The sequence below is a fragment of the Podarcis gaigeae genome (assembly GCF_964106915.1).
Source record: "Podarcis gaigeae genome assembly, chromosome: 6".
NCBI classification, from domain to species: Eukaryota; Metazoa; Chordata; class Lepidosauria; order Squamata; family Lacertidae; genus Podarcis; species Podarcis gaigeae.
In genome coordinates, this window is record NC_139682.1 from 83265407 (window position 1) to 83284700 (window position 19294).

General features: G+C 38.3%; 1 protein-coding gene and 1 long non-coding RNA gene across 2 annotated transcripts in view; one reads left to right on the plus strand and one right to left on the minus strand.

Annotated features, from left to right (window-relative positions):
- LOC310847534 overlaps positions 1 to 19294 on the plus strand; it is a 603822-nt gene that overhangs the window by 481158 nt on the left and 103370 nt on the right. The gene's annotated exons all lie outside the window — the stretch shown is intronic.
- The window catches only part of CDC73 (cell division cycle 73), a 109653-nt gene continuing 91684 nt past the window's right edge, over positions 1326 to 19294 (minus strand). Inside the window, exons 11-17 of the mRNA XM_083745355.1 lie at positions 16849 to 16906; positions 13371 to 13406; positions 13079 to 13166; positions 9684 to 9845; positions 8225 to 8325; positions 4431 to 4572; positions 1326 to 3148 (exon numbers count right to left, since the gene is read on the minus strand). Of these exons, the coding sequence (XP_083601481.1) occupies positions 3112 to 3148; positions 4431 to 4572; positions 8225 to 8325; positions 9684 to 9845; positions 13079 to 13166; positions 13371 to 13406; positions 16849 to 16906 (624 nt within the window). The 3' untranslated portion in view covers positions 1326 to 3111. The remainder of the gene's footprint in view (positions 3149 to 4430; positions 4573 to 8224; positions 8326 to 9683; positions 9846 to 13078; positions 13167 to 13370; positions 13407 to 16848; positions 16907 to 19294) is intronic.

Here is a 19294-nt window from a genome sequence, read left to right on the forward strand (position 1 = left end):
TCTCATTTTAAAGTTGTGTTCTACAACAGCTGGAAACTGTTAGGAATATCCTAGTACAGAAGCTGTGATCTCCTGTACTATAATCACCACAAGCAAAGAGGTAAGGTCAATGCTGTGTCTAACCCCCACAGAGTTCTCCTGTTCTGCTAGTTAACCTATGCTTGATGACTTCACAATTATTTTGCATAACCTATTCTGCATTTTCACATTTTGTAGGTTATGTCTTCTGTTCTGCTTCTCAAGGAGAGGGGCAAGGAATTATACAAAGCACCAATAGCCTAGTGGAAACATCCTTAAGCAACTCCTCAGACTTCAGATATCGTATCAGGCATTGATCACACACAATCAAACACAACTCTGTAACCATACGTGTTAGAAATATGCTTTTTTTTAAAAAAGGTTGAGACTTCTAAACTTCTGTAGACTTGTGGCACACATAAAGCATTGAATAAGGGCACATTGTACTCCACCAGAGGTACCACAGGTTAAGTTGACTAAAACCAGATCCAGAAATTTCTAGTTCAAACCGAACAGGGATTCCAAAGACAGTAAGGAGTCAAAGACTGGGTTGAGATAGACTCATTGAGCTTGCTGCCTTCTTAAGTGTTCAACCAGTTGTTATAGCATTACACACTAAGGCTGTATACCCACAATATTTTATCACACATTTGAAGCAGCTTAATCTGGGATAGCTCAGTCGGTAGTTTGTTCAGAGTTGCTGGGTATAATAACTCTGTGAGGGATAAACTACAGTGCTCAGAATTCTTAGAGGGGAGGAAATGCTGGCAGGAAGTATAATCGGAGGGGATTGTCTCACTCCCCAGGATAAATTCTCGAATAGATTTTACTTCCTGCCAGTAAAGAGATGGGCACAGACAACCCATAACATGGAACACATTCACCCCTACAGGAGAATAATGTGATCTAAAGACAGCAGAGACCCAGGTTCAAATCTCTGCTGAGCCAGGAAGCTCACTGGGAGACCTGGGGCAAGTCTAAGCCCAGCTTAGGGTTGATGTAAATTTAAAATGGGGGGGAGGGGGAGCCACACACTCATTTTGATCATGTGATTCTTACATTGCATTGCCTTTCCAATGAAGTTTCTATTTCAAGGTAATCTGTGTTCCAAAAATGTGACAGTGTTACAATCACAATTCTACAAACTTATAAAATCTCCAAATTGTATGGTTCTTTTTTCATAAGTAAAAAAGAAAAAGAAAAATACAGAGTGTACAAACAACAGTTTTAATTGCACCCCATCATTTAGGTTTAAGAGCAGCTCTGGCTCTTCATAGTGCTGAATAAAAGTGCTGGAAAAGTCAGTGTTATGAGTGATTTCTGAAACCCCATTTTATTTTAAAAACACATTCCATTCCTGATTTAGTTCATCTAGTTCTATTGTGATATTCTTTCAAAAATACTACCATTGCGAATTCTTAACATCACTAAAAAAGCACTGAAAGGCTGAAAAATTGATACTTGCTCTAACTACAACAAAATAGAAGTCACAGTCTCCGTATATTAGAAATAAATATGAAAAGTATTCAGAAAGTCATTTAGATCTCAACTGCATCTTAAGAAGGAGATAGTAAGAAAAGTCTTAACAGTTCATTAGGAAACAATATACAAAGAACCAGTCGGAAAATGAAATAAAAGCAAAACTAAGGAAGAATATGGAGAATATTTTACTTCTGTCAGACCTCAGACACTCAGCATAAAAACATGGTTCTGGATTTGAAAAAGAGAAATACGTAGTTTCTTCATCTCAAAAAATCCACATGAAACTGAATGTTGAAGGATCATTTTGTGTGTCCACTGGTATGCAGCATTCAGCAACTATATTATAAAATACAGACTCACAGAAATATCAGTATTTTCTTGCCTCTCCTTTGCTCATTCCTGATCAAGCAAACAGGTTCTTTGGTTACTGAAAAGTTTCTATCTCATGCGAATGCTGAAAAACTGGTTTAACCAGCTATAATTGGAACTTGGGTGACTTTGAACTTCTTATGGCACTGAGACTGGGTTCCTACATTACTCTGGCAGAGTGGGATGCCATTCCTTTGCACGTCCCCGTGATATTGAGAAAAGCCCTGGACCCGTGGGAAGAATCTGCACTGCATCTCCTCGCTTATGCCAGCACTGAACTTTGAAAAACGGGATCCCCCCGCGTGGCTTGCTATGTTTCCCATACTGCCAAGGTAATTTAAGAACAAAGTCTAACGAAAAAAATGGTCTACACGTACTGGAATTCAAAGAACTGGTTCTATTATTCTATTTTGCCAACTCAGATTTTAAAAATCCCAGATGCCCTGAAACTCTTGTGGGTGTAGAGTTTTATATACACCTCCATGTGAGGATTATGCACATGCAATTTTAAATTAGGGAATTTGCAAGGAGGGTGTTTAAAATTCAAATGTATTCGTAATTACTCTTTTTACAGTTTTGGTAAACTATCATCATAACAAAAGAAGCCAGTTTGGATTTATTCATCCCTTTTCCAAAGTCTGAAAGAATATACAGTACATATACAGAATGACAATTTGATTCATCTAAAGCAGTCTTCACTTTGCTCAGTTCCTAGAGTTCTTTTGACTAGAAGATAATACCAATCAAATCCAAAGGTTTTCCACAAGTGAAACGATAAAGCAAAGAACCAAGAACTATGCTGAGAAGCGAAGTGGTTTAGAACATCTACCTCTATATCTATATATACATACACACACAAGTTCGTAACCTTTCATGAAAATCACCCTATATCCTATTGATGAACAGAAACGTTATTGTAAAAATGTTGCTAGTTTAACAAAATGGAGAAGAAATGGCTTGCTATCAAAATATACATTTGAATTGCAGGCTAGAAGGTTTATGCTATTAAAAAATAGTTTTAAGCAAAATCCCTTGCTTGTGATGACGACTGGCTGCGGGCTTGTCATTGCAACATGATGATCCAACAAGGTCTTATAAAAAGATTGAACAATGACTCCCTTCTTTATCTGTATAATGTTCTTGACAAATGCGGGCAAGGAGAACTCCTTCCTCTCTGTAGACCAGAGCAGTTTTCAAAGTTCTCAATCCAAAGTTTGAGAAAACAAAATGGCAGTCAAGAATTCAGAATCTCAAGTGGGATTTGTGTTTTACCATGTACCTGCAATGTAAAGAAAATCACCATTATAGAATCTTGCAGCAGCTGCATAAATTTAGGCATGCATTCTCTCTCTTGCAAAAGTGATGTTAACAACCCAAGATGTAAGAAACTAAGCTAAGGAAAATGGTAAAGCAATAAATTGTTTCCCCCCCTCCTTTTGCATTTGTAACTAGCTATCATCTGTTCCAATTGCCCCCCCCCCCCCATCATCTGAATGGCACAGATGTGGTGTGTCAACAACATACAACAACTAACTCTCCATCAATAGATTTTTAAAGTAAATCTTTCACTACTCTGATTGACAGACTGAAAATGGACTTCAGCGATAAATCGGAGGAGGGCAGATGACATAAACTGAAATAGTACTTGCAGAGTATTTATTTATTTAAAACGTTATTATCAGAAGCTCTTCAGTCAAAGCTCTGAGTGGCTTACAAAATAATATACAATACAATCCAGCGACGACAGATTTAGCAGGCAGTTAAAAATCTAGAGTAAAATGGAAACAAAACTAAAAAGCCTGGGCAATTTTTTTTTAAAAAAAAATGTTTGCCTGCCACGGAAAAGAAATACAGATGGAATTCAACAAAATTCTATAGAAAGGGAGTTCCATAAACAGGTTGCTACAATGGAAAAGACCTTGTCTCCAATCACAACCCGCATTACTTTAGATGATGGGGGACCCTGAAATATGCCCTCTTAATGACAGGGCAAGTTCATTCAATAGTCCTTCGGGTATTCTGGTCCCAAGCCATTTAAGGTTAAAAGGTGCTTTGAAATGGTTTGGTACCTGCATGTCCTTTCCAAACTGGTGCAATCTACTCCATATGACCGATTCCAGATAATTAAACTGCTGTATCTTTGCTCTAAATGTTTTACATCTCTAGATAAAAGGCTAAAAATATTTAGCTTTGCGTTTGTTACCTTAAGTTTGGATGTAAATAATTGGGAGGGGGGAGAGGTAAGAGTTCACTTTGAGCCAGATCTCTAAAAATGGAGGATATAGTGCAAGGGGAGACATTTGTTAAGCTGTAGAAACTCTTTATGAGCTGCTATTGGTACAGGTTGGAGAGCAGGGTATTAGAGAAGTGAGCAGGAATCCCAATCAATATAGATGTTCTTGTGTATTGCTAATTAATATGTAATTTGCAACAGTGCAGCAAAGTGGCCTTATGTGGTGGGTATTTGACTATTGTTTTTAATAGCTTGCCAGTTTCAACAGATGGCTTTTATTTAAAAATGCAAATGCATTCTCTCCCCCCACCCCCAAAATGCTACTTACCTGTCCAATGTTTCCCAGAAACGCAGGAACACTGGTCTGTCCAAGTGCCGTTTGTGGTAACTGAGCTCTAACAGTGTCACGTCCCATTTCTGGACATTTGGATCTAGACGGACTTCATCGTATTTAAGATGGAAAGCTTTAACTATGAAAGAAAGGAACGAGAAAAAAAGATGTCGCAATTAAAAGAACTCTTAACACCCAAACTCATTTTGGATGACTGCGATTCTGAAACAGAAGACACAACAAGACCAGTGTGTAGGGATATCACTGTACACACAGCTAGGCTTCATTTCTGTGATCCACCTAGGAGCTTAAGATGGCAACTATGGTGCCCTTGTGAACTAGCCCTAATGCCCAACTTCCGTGTCACGAGTTTTTAGAAGAATACTCTGATTTCTGTACTTATTCTAAGGAGCTGTTCCAACATAATGGCTTGCATTTTTGTTAGGCCCACAATCCAATCAAATAAAGGTTAATTGAAACACATTTTAATGAACATTTTAATGAATAAATATCAAATATGAAAAAATAGTATTTCTGAAGCTGGACACACAGTTTCTTGGTTTGTGGATACATATATGTGTGGAACCAGGCATCATCTTAGAAGCAGCATTCCCTCCTATGTGACGTAAAAGGGAAATGAAACTTTTAAAAGGCTACTGGCTACATACAGTTTTTATAATGGATTGTAATAAAAATGACATAGATTTAGCTGACCAATTAATTGGAGGCCCCCTTTTAGTCCATTGTACTTTTTTTTTTTTAAACTGATTAATTCAACCGATTCAGAATCAGTTTACAATTCTTATTTGCTGTTGGTCAATCACAAATTTTTGGATAAAAGCTATGGCTTGAGTCCACACTGCGGTTGCCCGTTGAAGTGGGGGCACATTGCCTGATTCCCACTTCTCCTTGCACCCTCTGAAAATCTGCTGGGGGGAGGGCATTCTGGAATAGTAAGGGGGAGATGCAGGGGATAAGCAAAAATATTCTCCTCTACTACATGGAAAGCTGGATGGTAACACTTGGAGCTAGCCCATAACTTTGGTGTTTCAGAGTACTTTGACAGAAGTGTGTCCCCCCATCACCAAAAAATGAAAACAAAACAAAACACATCAGCCCCGGAGACTACCAACTTGGAAATATTTTTAAAAGTGTATTTAGCTTCCATGTTACATAAAGTTTTGTTGTTTTTCCTCAGGCTAAAGGAATTTGCTTCATGAGTATTGCTGTGGGGTATGTGTGCCAGATAAGTTATAGAAATGATATGCTGTTGTCAGCGGTCTCTGAGGCAGAAGTACAGCAAGGTGAATGGGACAATCATCCTGGATAAGAAGTCAGTGTGCTCATGTTTTGTTTCCAAAGAGGCTGTTTCAGTCATCCAGGTCCACTTTTAAAAAAATGGAAGCACTGCATTAAAACATGCCCTCTGAAGATCTCAACAAAATCTCGATTTCAGATGTCACAACACTACATTAGAGTGGCACTTAAATATATTACCTCTGTAATATGAGTCTTAACCACATGGCAGAGTTTGTAAAGTGATAGCCCCACCATAGCAAATCATCCACAAACTTAATCTTAAGATCACCATATCAAACCATGGAAATCTTTATCTAATTGCTTCTATATTTTACACACAACACACACACAAAATGCATAGGACTTGCAACCAGTATTACAAATTGCCTGAAGGTGGAATTTCTTCCATTAAAACTTTTTTGGTATCAACAAAAAATCCTTTAAGTACATCGACTTTATGTATCTAGGACATCTTCTAGAATTTATAATAAAAATATTATTATCATACTATGTTATACCAACCTTTCCTTTTAAAAGAAGTACACAAAGTATATCAAGGATATATGCATTTACAAAGAAATCTATGAATGTCAAACAGATCCTTTGAGTTAGGAGCAAAATGTATTGAACAAGAATCAATCCACTAAAAGTGACCTTCAAGTTCAATAGACTTGCATTAACATGTGATTGCAAGTAGACCTTTAAAATGACATTCAGATAAAATATTCATATTGGTTAAAATGCCAAAATACAGAACTCTGCACTGAAAATATCTACTTCCATACAGACATCTCTGAAATGAAAGGATAAAAGAAATTATTCTCGACAAAAGCAATTGGTATATGGTCCAAAAATAAACAAATTATTTCACAAGAGGTCAAGCGCTGTAGCCTGGAAAACATAGGATAAAGAGAGTACTATTTTAAGCTTTGTCCAAGTGACACTTTATAGGATTTCAGCCAGCATAAAGTGTTATTGTGAGATACTGAGAAATAGTCTGATGTGCTCTATCTAGATGGGAGTCTAATCCCGGATTTGCATGATACATTTAGACTTTTTCTTGGATTTTACAGCAATCAGCTTTCAATTTATTTATTTATCCGAACTTTCAATCTACAGCAAACAATTCTAAATCTCTGTTAATCTTCTTCGTGGAAGAAAGCCAGTTTCCTCGTGGAAGAACTTTGAGCTTCTCTGCATGTATGAAAGTCAGGAGCGATGAGCTTCATTTAAATCCTAATGCTTCCCAGAGTACCATTTTGTCCCAGCAATTTTGATTTTCGCAACAACTTGAGTGTATACAATGGAAGATGGAAGTTCGGCAGAACTGGATTGTTGCGCTGTTTTTCAATGATGCAAGTGTGCTGGCTAAGGGACATAGTTCTAATCTAAAATAACGGATGGGAAACTGCAATACTAAGAAGTTCAGCTGCAAGTGATTAATGGAATATATGCCTGACTATTCTATGTCAGGAGGTTTTAGTAGGCAGGGTTGCAAACATTTCTCCCTGGGAACATCCATCCTCCCTGGCAATATAGATGAAAATGGATCCTTGGATGCTCATGCGTAGGTCCAGATTTTTCAGTTTGTGTATGTGCACACTGTTGCAGGCGAGATGAACAGTTCTGAAGATTAAAGAGAGTTTTAAGCTGTTCTGTGGGTGAAGCAATTGTTTGTATTGAGTTACAGATGAGAAAAGAAGCTCAAAAGTCTACCATTCCCATGCAGAGCTAAGGAGCAGAAATCTGGAGCAGTTTGCAGAAGAGGAGGCACACCTGCTATCATGATACTGAGATGCTTCTCAACCGTAAATTCCATCAAAACAATATAAAAATAGTAGAAGTCCACAGCCCAAGGTAATTCAAATCAATATGTGAATTTCAGCTCCCATCCCATCCTGTAGCTGCCTTCAGACCCCATTGTCTCCTTTGACTTGCAAAGTCAGAATGCCATAGTGACACTAGAAGCAACAAATGGGGGAACTCTCTTGTCAAGATCTATCCATCACTTCATTAATCCCTTGCTTCCCTCAAGTCCTCCTCGGTACCTTTCCAAAAACCCTTCACAACAACTTTGGCTTATCCTCCCCAAAAAAGCTCAACAACTGTGGTCAATCTAATGGGTAGATCGCTGCCAGTTTTTTTATAGTGGGAGTAGATCACAGTCTCTTGGAAGCTGGATGGGCTTGGCCTATACTATTCCTTCTTCCCTCGTCTCTAGGGTCCCTGCCATGTTGGCTCCCTACACTCTGGTCCTCTTTCTAGATTTCAGCCTGACCTTATGTGAATCCCAGCAAAAATAACAATTCATCATTCCTTCAGAGAAGCCTGACAGCAAACTAGTTCCCTTAGCAAATGATGCTCTGTGCTACCAAACCAGCCTTGCTGATCAGTGTCAGGTGAGTTAACACCTCCATCAAAATAATACAAGGTTGATAATTCATAATTAAAACAGGTGGCAGAGAATTAGTTGGCTGAAAATGAAGGCTTACTTTTTGCAAAAATATCAACAGGTGATCCATCAGGTAGCAACCATGGCCAGCCTTTGAACTGCCAAGCAGGACCTTGTACAAACACAGCCACAACACGATCCCTAAAAAGAGAAAGATGAGAACAAGGAATACCACAATGTTCAGCTGAAAAATGTTTTTTACTTCCTGCAGTGTTCCAAAAGCTAAGAATTTATTCACATAAAGTTTTCTCCACTGCATAAGAACTTTGAACTGTTCACGTCTTGTGGATATCTGATCCCGGTCTTATTAAATGTATTTAGACATTGAACTAATGTCTGGAAATCTTCAACAACAAGGCTAACCAGGAACATGGACTGCACATGTAATATCTCTCTCTCTCTCTCTCTCTCTCTCTCTCTCTCTCTCTCTGTTGGAAAGAGTTTATTGTTGTTCCTTAAGATGGGAAATAGTTCCAGTGGAGAATTATTTGAATTTATTTATGCATTTTCACAGACTTAATATACACATATTACAGTTCTCATATTTCTAACCCTACTTGGGAATTTATTTCCTTGTTGTATCTCTTTAAATACTCGCCAAAAAGCTCCCACTCTTCCTGTATCATGTAATCTTAATCTATACTGAGCCATTACCAGGACAGGTCACCATGAGCACAGAAAAAGGAGAATTTGGAAGCAGGGAGAAAAAGGTCATGAGAATCTCTCTTTTGCATTCCCCCAAGAGAGTTGATAGTTTTGTTTGCAGTTTGGGAAAAAGAAACATACTTTCTGCTAATCACATTAGAAGTGACCCACTGTCATAATGCTCTTTTCATGGAAAAAAACAATGGCCATTGTGGATTTTGTAGACCCAGACAACTATGGAACATTGCAGTTTAAGATGACCAATAACTCAGTGCTCTCTTCATGAGAGTCCCGAAGGAACACTCTTAGTAACAAATTATCATTATCCTCATCATCATCATCATTACCCCACCCATCAAACACTAAAAACTTCCGTAAACAGGCCTGCCTTCTGATGTCTTCTAAAAGTCAGATATTTGTTTATTTCCTTGACATCTGATGGGAGGGCGTTCCACAGGGCGAGTGCCACTACTGAAAAGACCCTCTGCCTGGTTCCCTGTAACCTCCCTTCTTGCAGTGAGGGAACCGCCAGAGGGCCCTCGGAGCTGGACTTCAGTGTTCAGGCTGAACGATGGGGGTGGAGACGCTCCTTCAGGTATACTGGACTGAGGGTGTGTAGGGCTTTTAAGGTTAGCACCAACAATTTGAATTGTGCTTGGGAACGTGGTGGGATTGTGTCCATTTGACACAGCCATGTTAGCAATCAAATATCCAATGAGAAGGTATGATGCCAGAATGGTTATTTCCAGAAATGAAAGTAAGTGGACAGTACTTGGCTTCAAGGGAGCTGTATCCTAGCTCTATTGTCAGCAGTAGGGAAACAGCAACAGCAAGAAAACTTCACCCTCCCTTACCAATCTTGAGGCATAAGTTTTAGAGGCTGATCAACCACACGATACGGTACTGTAACACTGACTGTAGTTCCACCAGGCTGCATCTGGTCTTTCCTTCTCTGTATTAAAGTTTCATTTTCTCGCTGGCAACCTTGCTTTTTCTTTTCATCAGATGGCACAAACCTTAAATATAAGCACGGCGAGAAAATAAACAGACTGGGACTAATTGATTTGGTGCAGTCAAGGTAAAGCAGACATTACGTAGTCAAGAGATTAATCAGAAATTGGACAGAATCACAGGGAATTACTGAACAATATAAGCTAACAGAGCCTCTAAATTGATAAAAATAATTTCAGAAAATCTCTAGACTACTCCAAAAAATAGAGACATGCATGCTATTTAAATGGATATTTTACACCACAAATGGTGTCACTAGAAATAAATTCCAGATGGATAGGTGTGTTAGTCTATGCCTGAAAAGTAACAAAAAGTCCTATGGCACCTTATATACCAACAAATTTATCGGAGCATAAGCTTATGTGAGCCAGATCTCGCTTTGTCAGATGTGGGTGGGCTGTGGTCCACAAAGATTTATGCCACAATAAATTTGTTAGTTTGTAACATTTCACAGGATTCAGTTTTTATTAAAGACAAGGATGACTTGGCAGTCTTGCAAAAAAGCCTACATGCCTAGGAGCCTAATCTTACAGCTCATTTTGGCTGCAAGGATGTACCGTATCAACTGCTAGATGTCTCTCAGAAGAGAAGAAATCAAATTCTTGAATCAATTAATTTACATATATTCAAATTCATTAACCCCACAGCCGCCAAAGTAGCAACAATGGAACAAGAAGGAACTTTTCCCAGTTATTTGAACATTTCATGACATGTTTAGATGCATGGAAGATAATGTTCAGTAGTGCCATGGAAGGTAAACTTGAGTAAAAGAAGGAATCTGAATTAGACGAATCCAGAGAGGTTTTTATGACAGCAACTCATTAGGAGCATAAATATGGTGAAAAAGAAATGGTTAGACAGCTCATTGCCAAATGCCAATACGTACATTTTAGGTTCTAGCAATATAAACAACTGAACACAAACACCATATCTAAACAATGCATTTATTGAATTTCCTTGCTTTCAGAAGCAATAAATAGTTTCTTCTTAGAAATGGTCAATAGCAGTACAATTACTGACCAATTACTTCCTTTTTGAGCTAGCGATCAAGATAATCTCTCGCTTTTAAATTGAACACAGAAAGTGCACTATTAATATTCACATACTGATCTCCTTTGCATTATGGGGAAAAAAGTTTATTGAAAGTTAACACTTATGATGCCTTAAACCTGGCTCTTTGACAAGATACCTGGAGAAACATGACGTATTAAGGAAAATATGAACTCCAGATCTGCTATTTATGAGTACCTTTTCAATAAGAAGCAAACAAAATAACTTACTTTTATTATCTCAAGAAAATAAATCCATAAATAATGGCAATTTTGCCTATTTATCTGTCCATCCATCCATCTCTCCACACACACACACCCCTTCCTTCATCGTAAGATCTCAGGGCAGTTTACAGAATAAAGATGAGAGTGAGCTAAGTGTGTTTTTTCTAAACCCCAATCAAATTAGTTTTGTCCGCCTACAAATTCTAGTAACTCTTATTATCGCTGGAATTAAGTTTCTAGGAGGACAAATACAATAAAATGCAAATCAGAAGTAGTTTCTGAAAAATAATAACAATAATTTTATTTTATTAATAAAGGTGCCAAAGCACAATTTCAACATTTTTGTGTGTGCACACTAGAAAACATGGCATCTGAACGTTAGCTGACCTACATTTTTAATTACTTTCAACTTAGCAGCATTTCCTTGAAAATGCATTTTAAAGCCTTCCATATTCTTTTCTTCAGTTCAGCACTGTCTCAGTAACACTTCCTGCAATAAGTGGAGAACTATGACATTTTCCCAACATGGGTAACATGCCACTGGGTGAAGGCAGCCAATTACAAAACTTGAGAACATAACGATGGGAAAGCGTTATGCTCCAGGAATTCCTAACTAAGAAGCCAACCTCCTTTCTTGGTTTGGGACTCATAAGAGAAGAAATTGAAGTGGCAAACCACCAATAGACTTGGAGTGACGTGGTTCAGTATTGTTAGGAGATGACTTATTTTTTCATCCACACCGGGTCAAAGTATAATTCACAAATTTTAGATAAGCAAAATATGGAAGGACACTGAGATGTTGGCCATTTCCCAGACTTCTTAAGTAGTATCATAATAAAAACCATGTGCTATAAGAATTGCTCTTTTTTAACATACTTGTCACTTAGATCCTTATTAATTAGTTGCTCCACAGATGCTCTTACCAAAAAACAAAGCAAGGTACATTGTCCACACCATTTATGAGAATATGCACGACAACCTGGATCATGTTTGCTGTTCTCATCATTGTATCTCACAGAGATAAAACCCACTGTGATACACAGAAAAGAGAACAGGAAACACAGTTGGATGCACAAACTAATTTAAATGGAAGGTGAGATTTTCCTTCTCTAATTTGGGGGTGTAAAATATACAGACAGAGGATGAAAATTAGACTGCCAGTCATGACAGTCACACACTGATTTGCCAGACTACAAAGAAATGTTCCTCAAGGTCACAAATCTTTAGTGGCAAAACGCTGCATTCATGGGATGATAAAGGGATAGGACTAATAGAAGTACCGAAACAGTTGCAGCCTCCTGAGGACCATAAAAGATGCATAGAAAGAAGGGCAGAACTTCAAATACAAAACCTGCAAATGTCTGATTCGCTCGCGTTTCAGCTACCAAGTCTAGGAAAGAGATTCTTGCCACACATATTTTATTTATAATTTTATTATGTTGATGTTGAAAACTAAAGCGTAAAGTTTAAGCACAATGTAAAGGAAAACATTACAAATATAAATCAAATTAAAATTCATATAATATACGAAAGCAGAGCCTATACACACAGGGTTCAACCACTGTACTGATTTGTGAATCAATACATCCACCAACCTACAATACAACACGAAGTGTGCCTCAAAAGGCAAAAGGAAAGGCTGAAAACCTAAACTAAACTTTTCTTTTTAAAAAAGGCTTTTAAAAAGCAAATCCTCCCCCCCCCCCCCGAGCTGAGTGTATCTCTGGTGTCCATATGCTTTCTGCATGGAAGTTAAGAGGTTCTGTAGAACTCACAGTCATAGTGTTGTTGTGTTTCTTTTGTTTCTACTAAGGAGCCTGTGCTGTAGTCACCAATTTTGTCATAAAATATAAAAAAATGCCGCTGATATAAAATAACATGCACTGTTTCTATAATAACTTACAACTTCAGCTACATTTTTTTACACTTGACTTTTACGAAGCATATTTTACTCAGCTACTTACTTTAGATCCTGCAGAAGATCTTTTGCATTGAGCATAGTTATTAAAGAGGTGGTAGCTGCTGGAATAATGATGATGGGTGTTCGAGATCCTGTAGAGAGATTAATTTAAAAAACAAAACAAAGACGTAATTTTAACAAAATGCCATTCTCATCATCATTATTATCCCTTGCTCTGTAGCTTAAAAAATTATGAAATTATGAATGCAGAACTAACTGTAAATCCTTACTTCGTATTTGCCACAAAATATAGGCTGTTTATGATTAAAGGGCTTACAAAATTAGAAGCAACTCACCTTTTTTCTGGTTTGGAGGTGGTCTTGCTTGAGAGACTGAGCAGAGGAAAAAGAAACCACAAAATCATTGATTATATAACAAATTTTGATTCTGGATAAGATTAGTCAAATTTATTAGTCTGGAATAATAAATCCTTAATTCCCCTCCACGTGGTGTCACTTTGTTATTATTTGCATTAATGCTGCAGTAGAAATGTGAGTTATAAGAAGCACTCACGACTCTTGTCATCCTGGCATGAGATCCCGGAGCAGGCAACTAACAAGGGGGAAAACTATTTTCTGCATACTTTCAAATCCATTCTCTGAGAAACACTGGGCAATATTTTCCTCTTCTGAATCACAGTAGCACATGCCATGACATTTTGTTCCTACAGTGTTGTGAGATTACATGCTTAAGAACTTCATAATTTCCTCCAGCAGGGGAACATTTGTATCTGCACCAACAGTTACCAGAAACATGGATTTTATTCTAACCCAGGAAATTTAAGACTGGGTTTGAAGTTGGTTACAAATTCTGATTAGCAGTGAACACAATCGGCATACAGTACCATGAAAGAAATTGCCCAGTTCAGCAAATGTTCAGACTCAAACGTTGTACTTTGAGGAAGCAAATGAAAGCTCATCAACTGAACTCCCAACAAGTAACTTTTCAGGTTTTACAAAAATGGAGTGCAACTCACAACTTCCCAGCACTGTGGGGTGGTGCACCCCTCTTGACCGAGGGCTGAGGAAATCTCTTCCCAGCCTCAGCACCATCACTGGGAGAAGATGAGGAGCTGGGAAAGGCAATTGCCCCCGATCATAAGTATGCCTGAGGGACTGGGGTGGCGCTGTGGTCTAAACCAGTGTTTTTCAACCACTGTTCCGCGGCACACTAGTGTGCCGCGAGATGTTGCCTGGTGTGCCGTGGGAAAAATTGAAAAATTTGAAAGATTTAAAAATAAAGTATTTTATAATTTTTCATATTTCTGTTTACTTACTATTTCATAATAAAGTAATTATAAAATACTTTCTTTGTGTTTATTTGATTCCTATTCAAGAGAATTACTTTATATATAGTCAATATAGGCACAGAGTTACATTTTTTAACATTTTCTAATGGTGGTGTGCCTCGTGATTTTTTTCATGAAACAAGTGTGCCTTTGCCCAAAAAAGGTTGAAAAACACTGGTCTAAACAACTGAACCTCTGGGCTTGCCGATCAGAAGGTTGGAGGTTCAAATCCCTGCGATGGGGTGAGCTCCCGTTGCTCTGTCCCAGCTCCTGCCCACCTAGCAGTTCGAAAGCAAGTCAAAGTGCAAGTAGATAAATAGGTACCACTCCGGCGGGAAGGTAAGTGGCGTTTCCGTGCACTGCTCTGGTTTCGCCAGAAGCGGCTAGTCATGCTGGCCACATGACCCGGAAAAACTGTCTGTGGACAAATGCCAGCTCCATTGGCTAGTGAAACGAGATGAGCAGTGCAACCCAAGAGTCGTATGCAACTTGACTTAACTGTCAGGGGTCCTTCACCTTTACCTTTTTAAGTATGGCTGAGGTTTGAAGGGACATAAGAGTATCACCCTGCAGTGTTGCAATGTAAAGGGGCAACTGTTGGCATAACCCACCACATTTTAAGAGGACAGCTGCAGCTATATAATTACTTACTTTACTAAGTGCTTTCAGGATTGCATCAACACTGACTTCAAATTTCATAGTACACTGCCTATGAAACTCTGTTAAGATCCCATGATCACTGGTGGTACTGTATAAATATATAAGACTACTAAAGAAATTAAACCGTTTTGTAGTGAAATCCTGAGGGAATGCTTTCTTCAGATGCTTCATGGCACTTTGCTTATTTCTTTGTACTCTTGCAGGATGGAAGGTCAGTCGTGATATTGGCCACCCTTTGTACTGACGAAGGCCTGTACAGGCCTTTCAGTTAATATGTGTGAAATCGCATCTGGCAGTGTGACCCCCATGTGCAACGGCTTATCCAGATGTATTTCTGCTCTTGCTATTTCTACCCTTTTCATATCATTGCCTGTCAGTTCCAAACACATTCTTATTCTCAACAGCCTGGTGAGATAAATATGACAGGCAGTATGACCTTTCTAAGCATAGGCACATAGCTGCAAAGATAACATAACCAGTAACAAAATTCCAATACCATGCCAGTCTAACTACATTAGCATTCCACCTTAAAATATCTTTTAGATGATGCTCATTTTAAAGCAAAGGCAAAACCAAACAAAAACACCTATTCCTGTGAATTTTGCATCTGGAAAAGTTGAAAAGCATATAGTCATTTCCATTAGGAGGGCACAAGGAGTTGTTGCAATGAAGATGCCAAACAAATTGATCCAATTCACATTGAACCCCGCCCCTTATTGTATTCTCTTAGCTTCTGTTTATTCTATAGCTGCTTAGTACCTATTTAACAGCATTATTCTTCCCCCAGCCTGTCATCACGATCCAGTCACCATTTGGTGCTAAAAATACTCACATGGCCTTGCAGAATTTACATGGCATCCGTTCTTAGCATCAGTTCAAGAGATAGTTGCTGTTAATTGTCAGCATAAACTGAGTATTTCTCAAGGGTATTGACATTCACTATAGTTTGAATTTAAAAAGCCAGACACTTGTTTTGCACAGTGACCTTGGGAGCGGTAGTTCTGCATAGGTGCCTAGGGGTCTCTAACAACAGTTTTGGAACCCTCACCAAACTACAACAGCCATAATTCTTTGCGGTTCAGCAAACCAAACACTATAGTACTGAGATGCCCTGACTCAGGTTCAATCAGCATTCACCACTGGAAATATTTGTATGTCCCAGAGGTGCTTAGTGCAAGACATAATGGTTGTTAAAAAACCCTGTCTAACTATTTAAAGCCAGAGACCAAAGTATTTTCTACAACTAATGCATACTAAAATCAGTGCGGATTTAAAGCCAGGTCATGCATTTTGTGCTCTATTGCTTCCTGCAGACAAGACATAAGAGCTTCTTGCTATGAGTGCTTATGGGTAAAGATACATACCACTCAGTTTAAGAGCCTGGATGGGTTAAAGAGTGAGGGAGAAAGGTCTTAAGATGCTCAAATGCCACAGAGTAAGAGCCTGTTGTGTGTGAGAGAAAAAGAGTGAATAGGCTGCCTTGGTGGAAAATGGGATGGGAATTATTCCTAGTCCATTGCTGGCTTAATTTGTTTGAATGTCTTGCATTGTTGGCATTTTTACTTAGATATCTGGCTAAAGTAGAAATTTTTATTTTCGTCACTGTAGTTTTGCTTGTTTATCTTATGTCAGAATTGTTAATTTGTTGTTTATTAGCTTTGTTTATATGATTTTGCAATTTTTACACATTGTTTTTCTCTTTTTATTTTATTACTTTGTTACCTGCTCTGAGTTTGAAAATATTTAATGAAGAGCAGGATATAAACACTGCAAATGAATTAATAAATACATACACACGAAATACTGATTTTAAAAGGTAGATTTACCTGGTCTTGGCACAGGCTGAGCTGCTGGGGTTTGGGTCTTCCGTGCCGAAGCTCCTTCCTTTAGAAAGAGGAAAGGCAGCCTTTAATATAATAAAACTTCGATTCATGTACATGTAAACACACACTCTCTCTCTCCAGGAAAACGATTCAAGCAAATAATTAATAAGACCAGCATCATCTTCCAGCATCATTTTACACAACCAATGTAATATATGCTTTAGAAAGCCTGAAATTTTTGTTTAGAAAAAAATCAAAGGCAGAGAAAAAGTTTAAATATAGCAACATTTGGACTCTTTAGCTGAAGATGGGTGATGTCCACAGTACGTAAATAAAAAATGGTGACTCCACAAAAAATATGTTCTTTTTTTATATGGCCACAGATGCGCTTACACCACACCCACTTTTACATTTGGGACCCCAGAGGGCTGACCATGGGTCAATAAAGCTGTGGACATGAAACATAAGTTGGCCACCCCTGATTTAATGTCAACCATGGAAAGTGGTGATGGCCACCAATTTAGACAGCCTGTAAAGGGCATCAGACAAATTCATGGAGGATAAGTTATCAACAATGACTATAGGCTACCTCAAGAACCAGAAGGAGCATCTATCTGAATACTAGTACCTAGGGTACAACAGCAGAAAATGGCTACTGTTCTCATATCCTGTTTGTGGACTTCTCATAGGCATCTGGGCTGGTCATTGTGGGGAAAAGAATGCTGGACAAGATAGCCAGGTATTAACTACTGCTATGTTCCTGCTTTCATTCACCTGTGAAATGCCACTGGATAACTGCTGCTGGTGTCAACTCAACTATTTGTTCTCAAGTAGTAGTAGTTTGCTAACAATCATAGTAATTTTTCATCACATGGGCAATAGGCAGATGATTTTAAAATTAATTAGTTGAAATAATTAATAAGCCATTTGTTACAAACTGCAGTCAAAAACTAAATGGTAGGCTACTTCATGAACTGCATGGTAGGTAGCCGCTTCCCCCAATTATCAGTGAATGCCTTCACATGTGAAAGTCTTTCAACTAAACATATAATCGCAATTACACATATCCAAAAACCTCAAAGCAGAATGCTCTCAAATGAATGCATTCATGACAAATGAGAGCCAAGCTTACACAACATAAAAATTATTTCCATTTTGGGAAACGATCAGCTGTAAATGGGCCCTTAGATTCTAATATACAGATCTAAATAGGAAAACATTCAGAAGAGTGTCAAATGAAGTCATTGCTCGTCAAATTGTGTGTCTGCAAGCAGATTACATCACCAGCAACTATGCTACAAGTACTACTGCTACACAGTTTCTTTTCATTTTAATACAACCTGAATGGAATACATGAAGGCAGCAAGTCCCACTGAACTGAATACAATTTGAATAGCAGCAGCATCTGGCGGATTACATCCTTGATTTAATTTGTATCCTTTTTTTACAACAGGTACTGTTATATGAAATCTGAATTAAATGTTCTCTCATGATAATTAAAACCCAATATGGCTCTTTGAAACAATCGTCTATGAGTCAAAGATACACAGAGGGCCATCTCTCATTCGTCCGGCTGATAAAGACTAGAATTTAGTTAAATATCTCCCTACAGAACTTCAATAAAACATGCCTGATTAATTACATATGGTGAACAAATCATTGCTTGGCATACAACCACCAGCTTTTGCAATGTGCAAAGCACAGTATCCAGTCTCCTTCTCTTTCACAATGATATCACCCAGGATTTACGCCTCTTTAGAGCAAACAATTTATTCCCAAATATCTAAAACCTGCCAGTCATGAAATGACATTTTGCATAGGAAGCTGCAATGCTAGATGTGACAAATCATTACTTCACTCACACAACGTGCATCTATGCTCTACAGAAAAGGCATTTTACCACTGTTCACTCGGCTTAACTGGACAGTGCATATAGAATGCCTTGATTTTAATCAGTAAGGGGAAATGAATGAGCCAGGTGGAAGGAAAATTCACCACCACTCCCTTTCTGAAAGCAAGATAGATAAGATAGATAACTTATTACGGTCAAAGACCAGCTAGCATAACACAATAAAAACAGCGTCCATAAAGATAAAATATACAATTAGAGCAGATTGCAGCAATAGCTCATGAGTTAAAATTGAGATATATACATATACCCGTACAACTGAGATTTGGGCTAGCATAAAAATTGACCCTGAGGTGCCCCAAAGGGCGACTTCAGCTCTTCCCTAGTAAGCTATTTTATTCTAGAGGATGATTTGTGCCTACAAATCTGGGCACAGAATCTGGCTACCAGCCAGGTCGTCTTGTGATCTTTGCCTAAGAGGAGAGAATTAAGTTTAGAATTCTCTGAAAGATCGGCGAGCCTCTTCAGCAAAGGGTCAATGGTGTCTCTACAAATCTCAGGAAAAAAGGGACATCTAAAAATATATATGTCCGGGGCTTC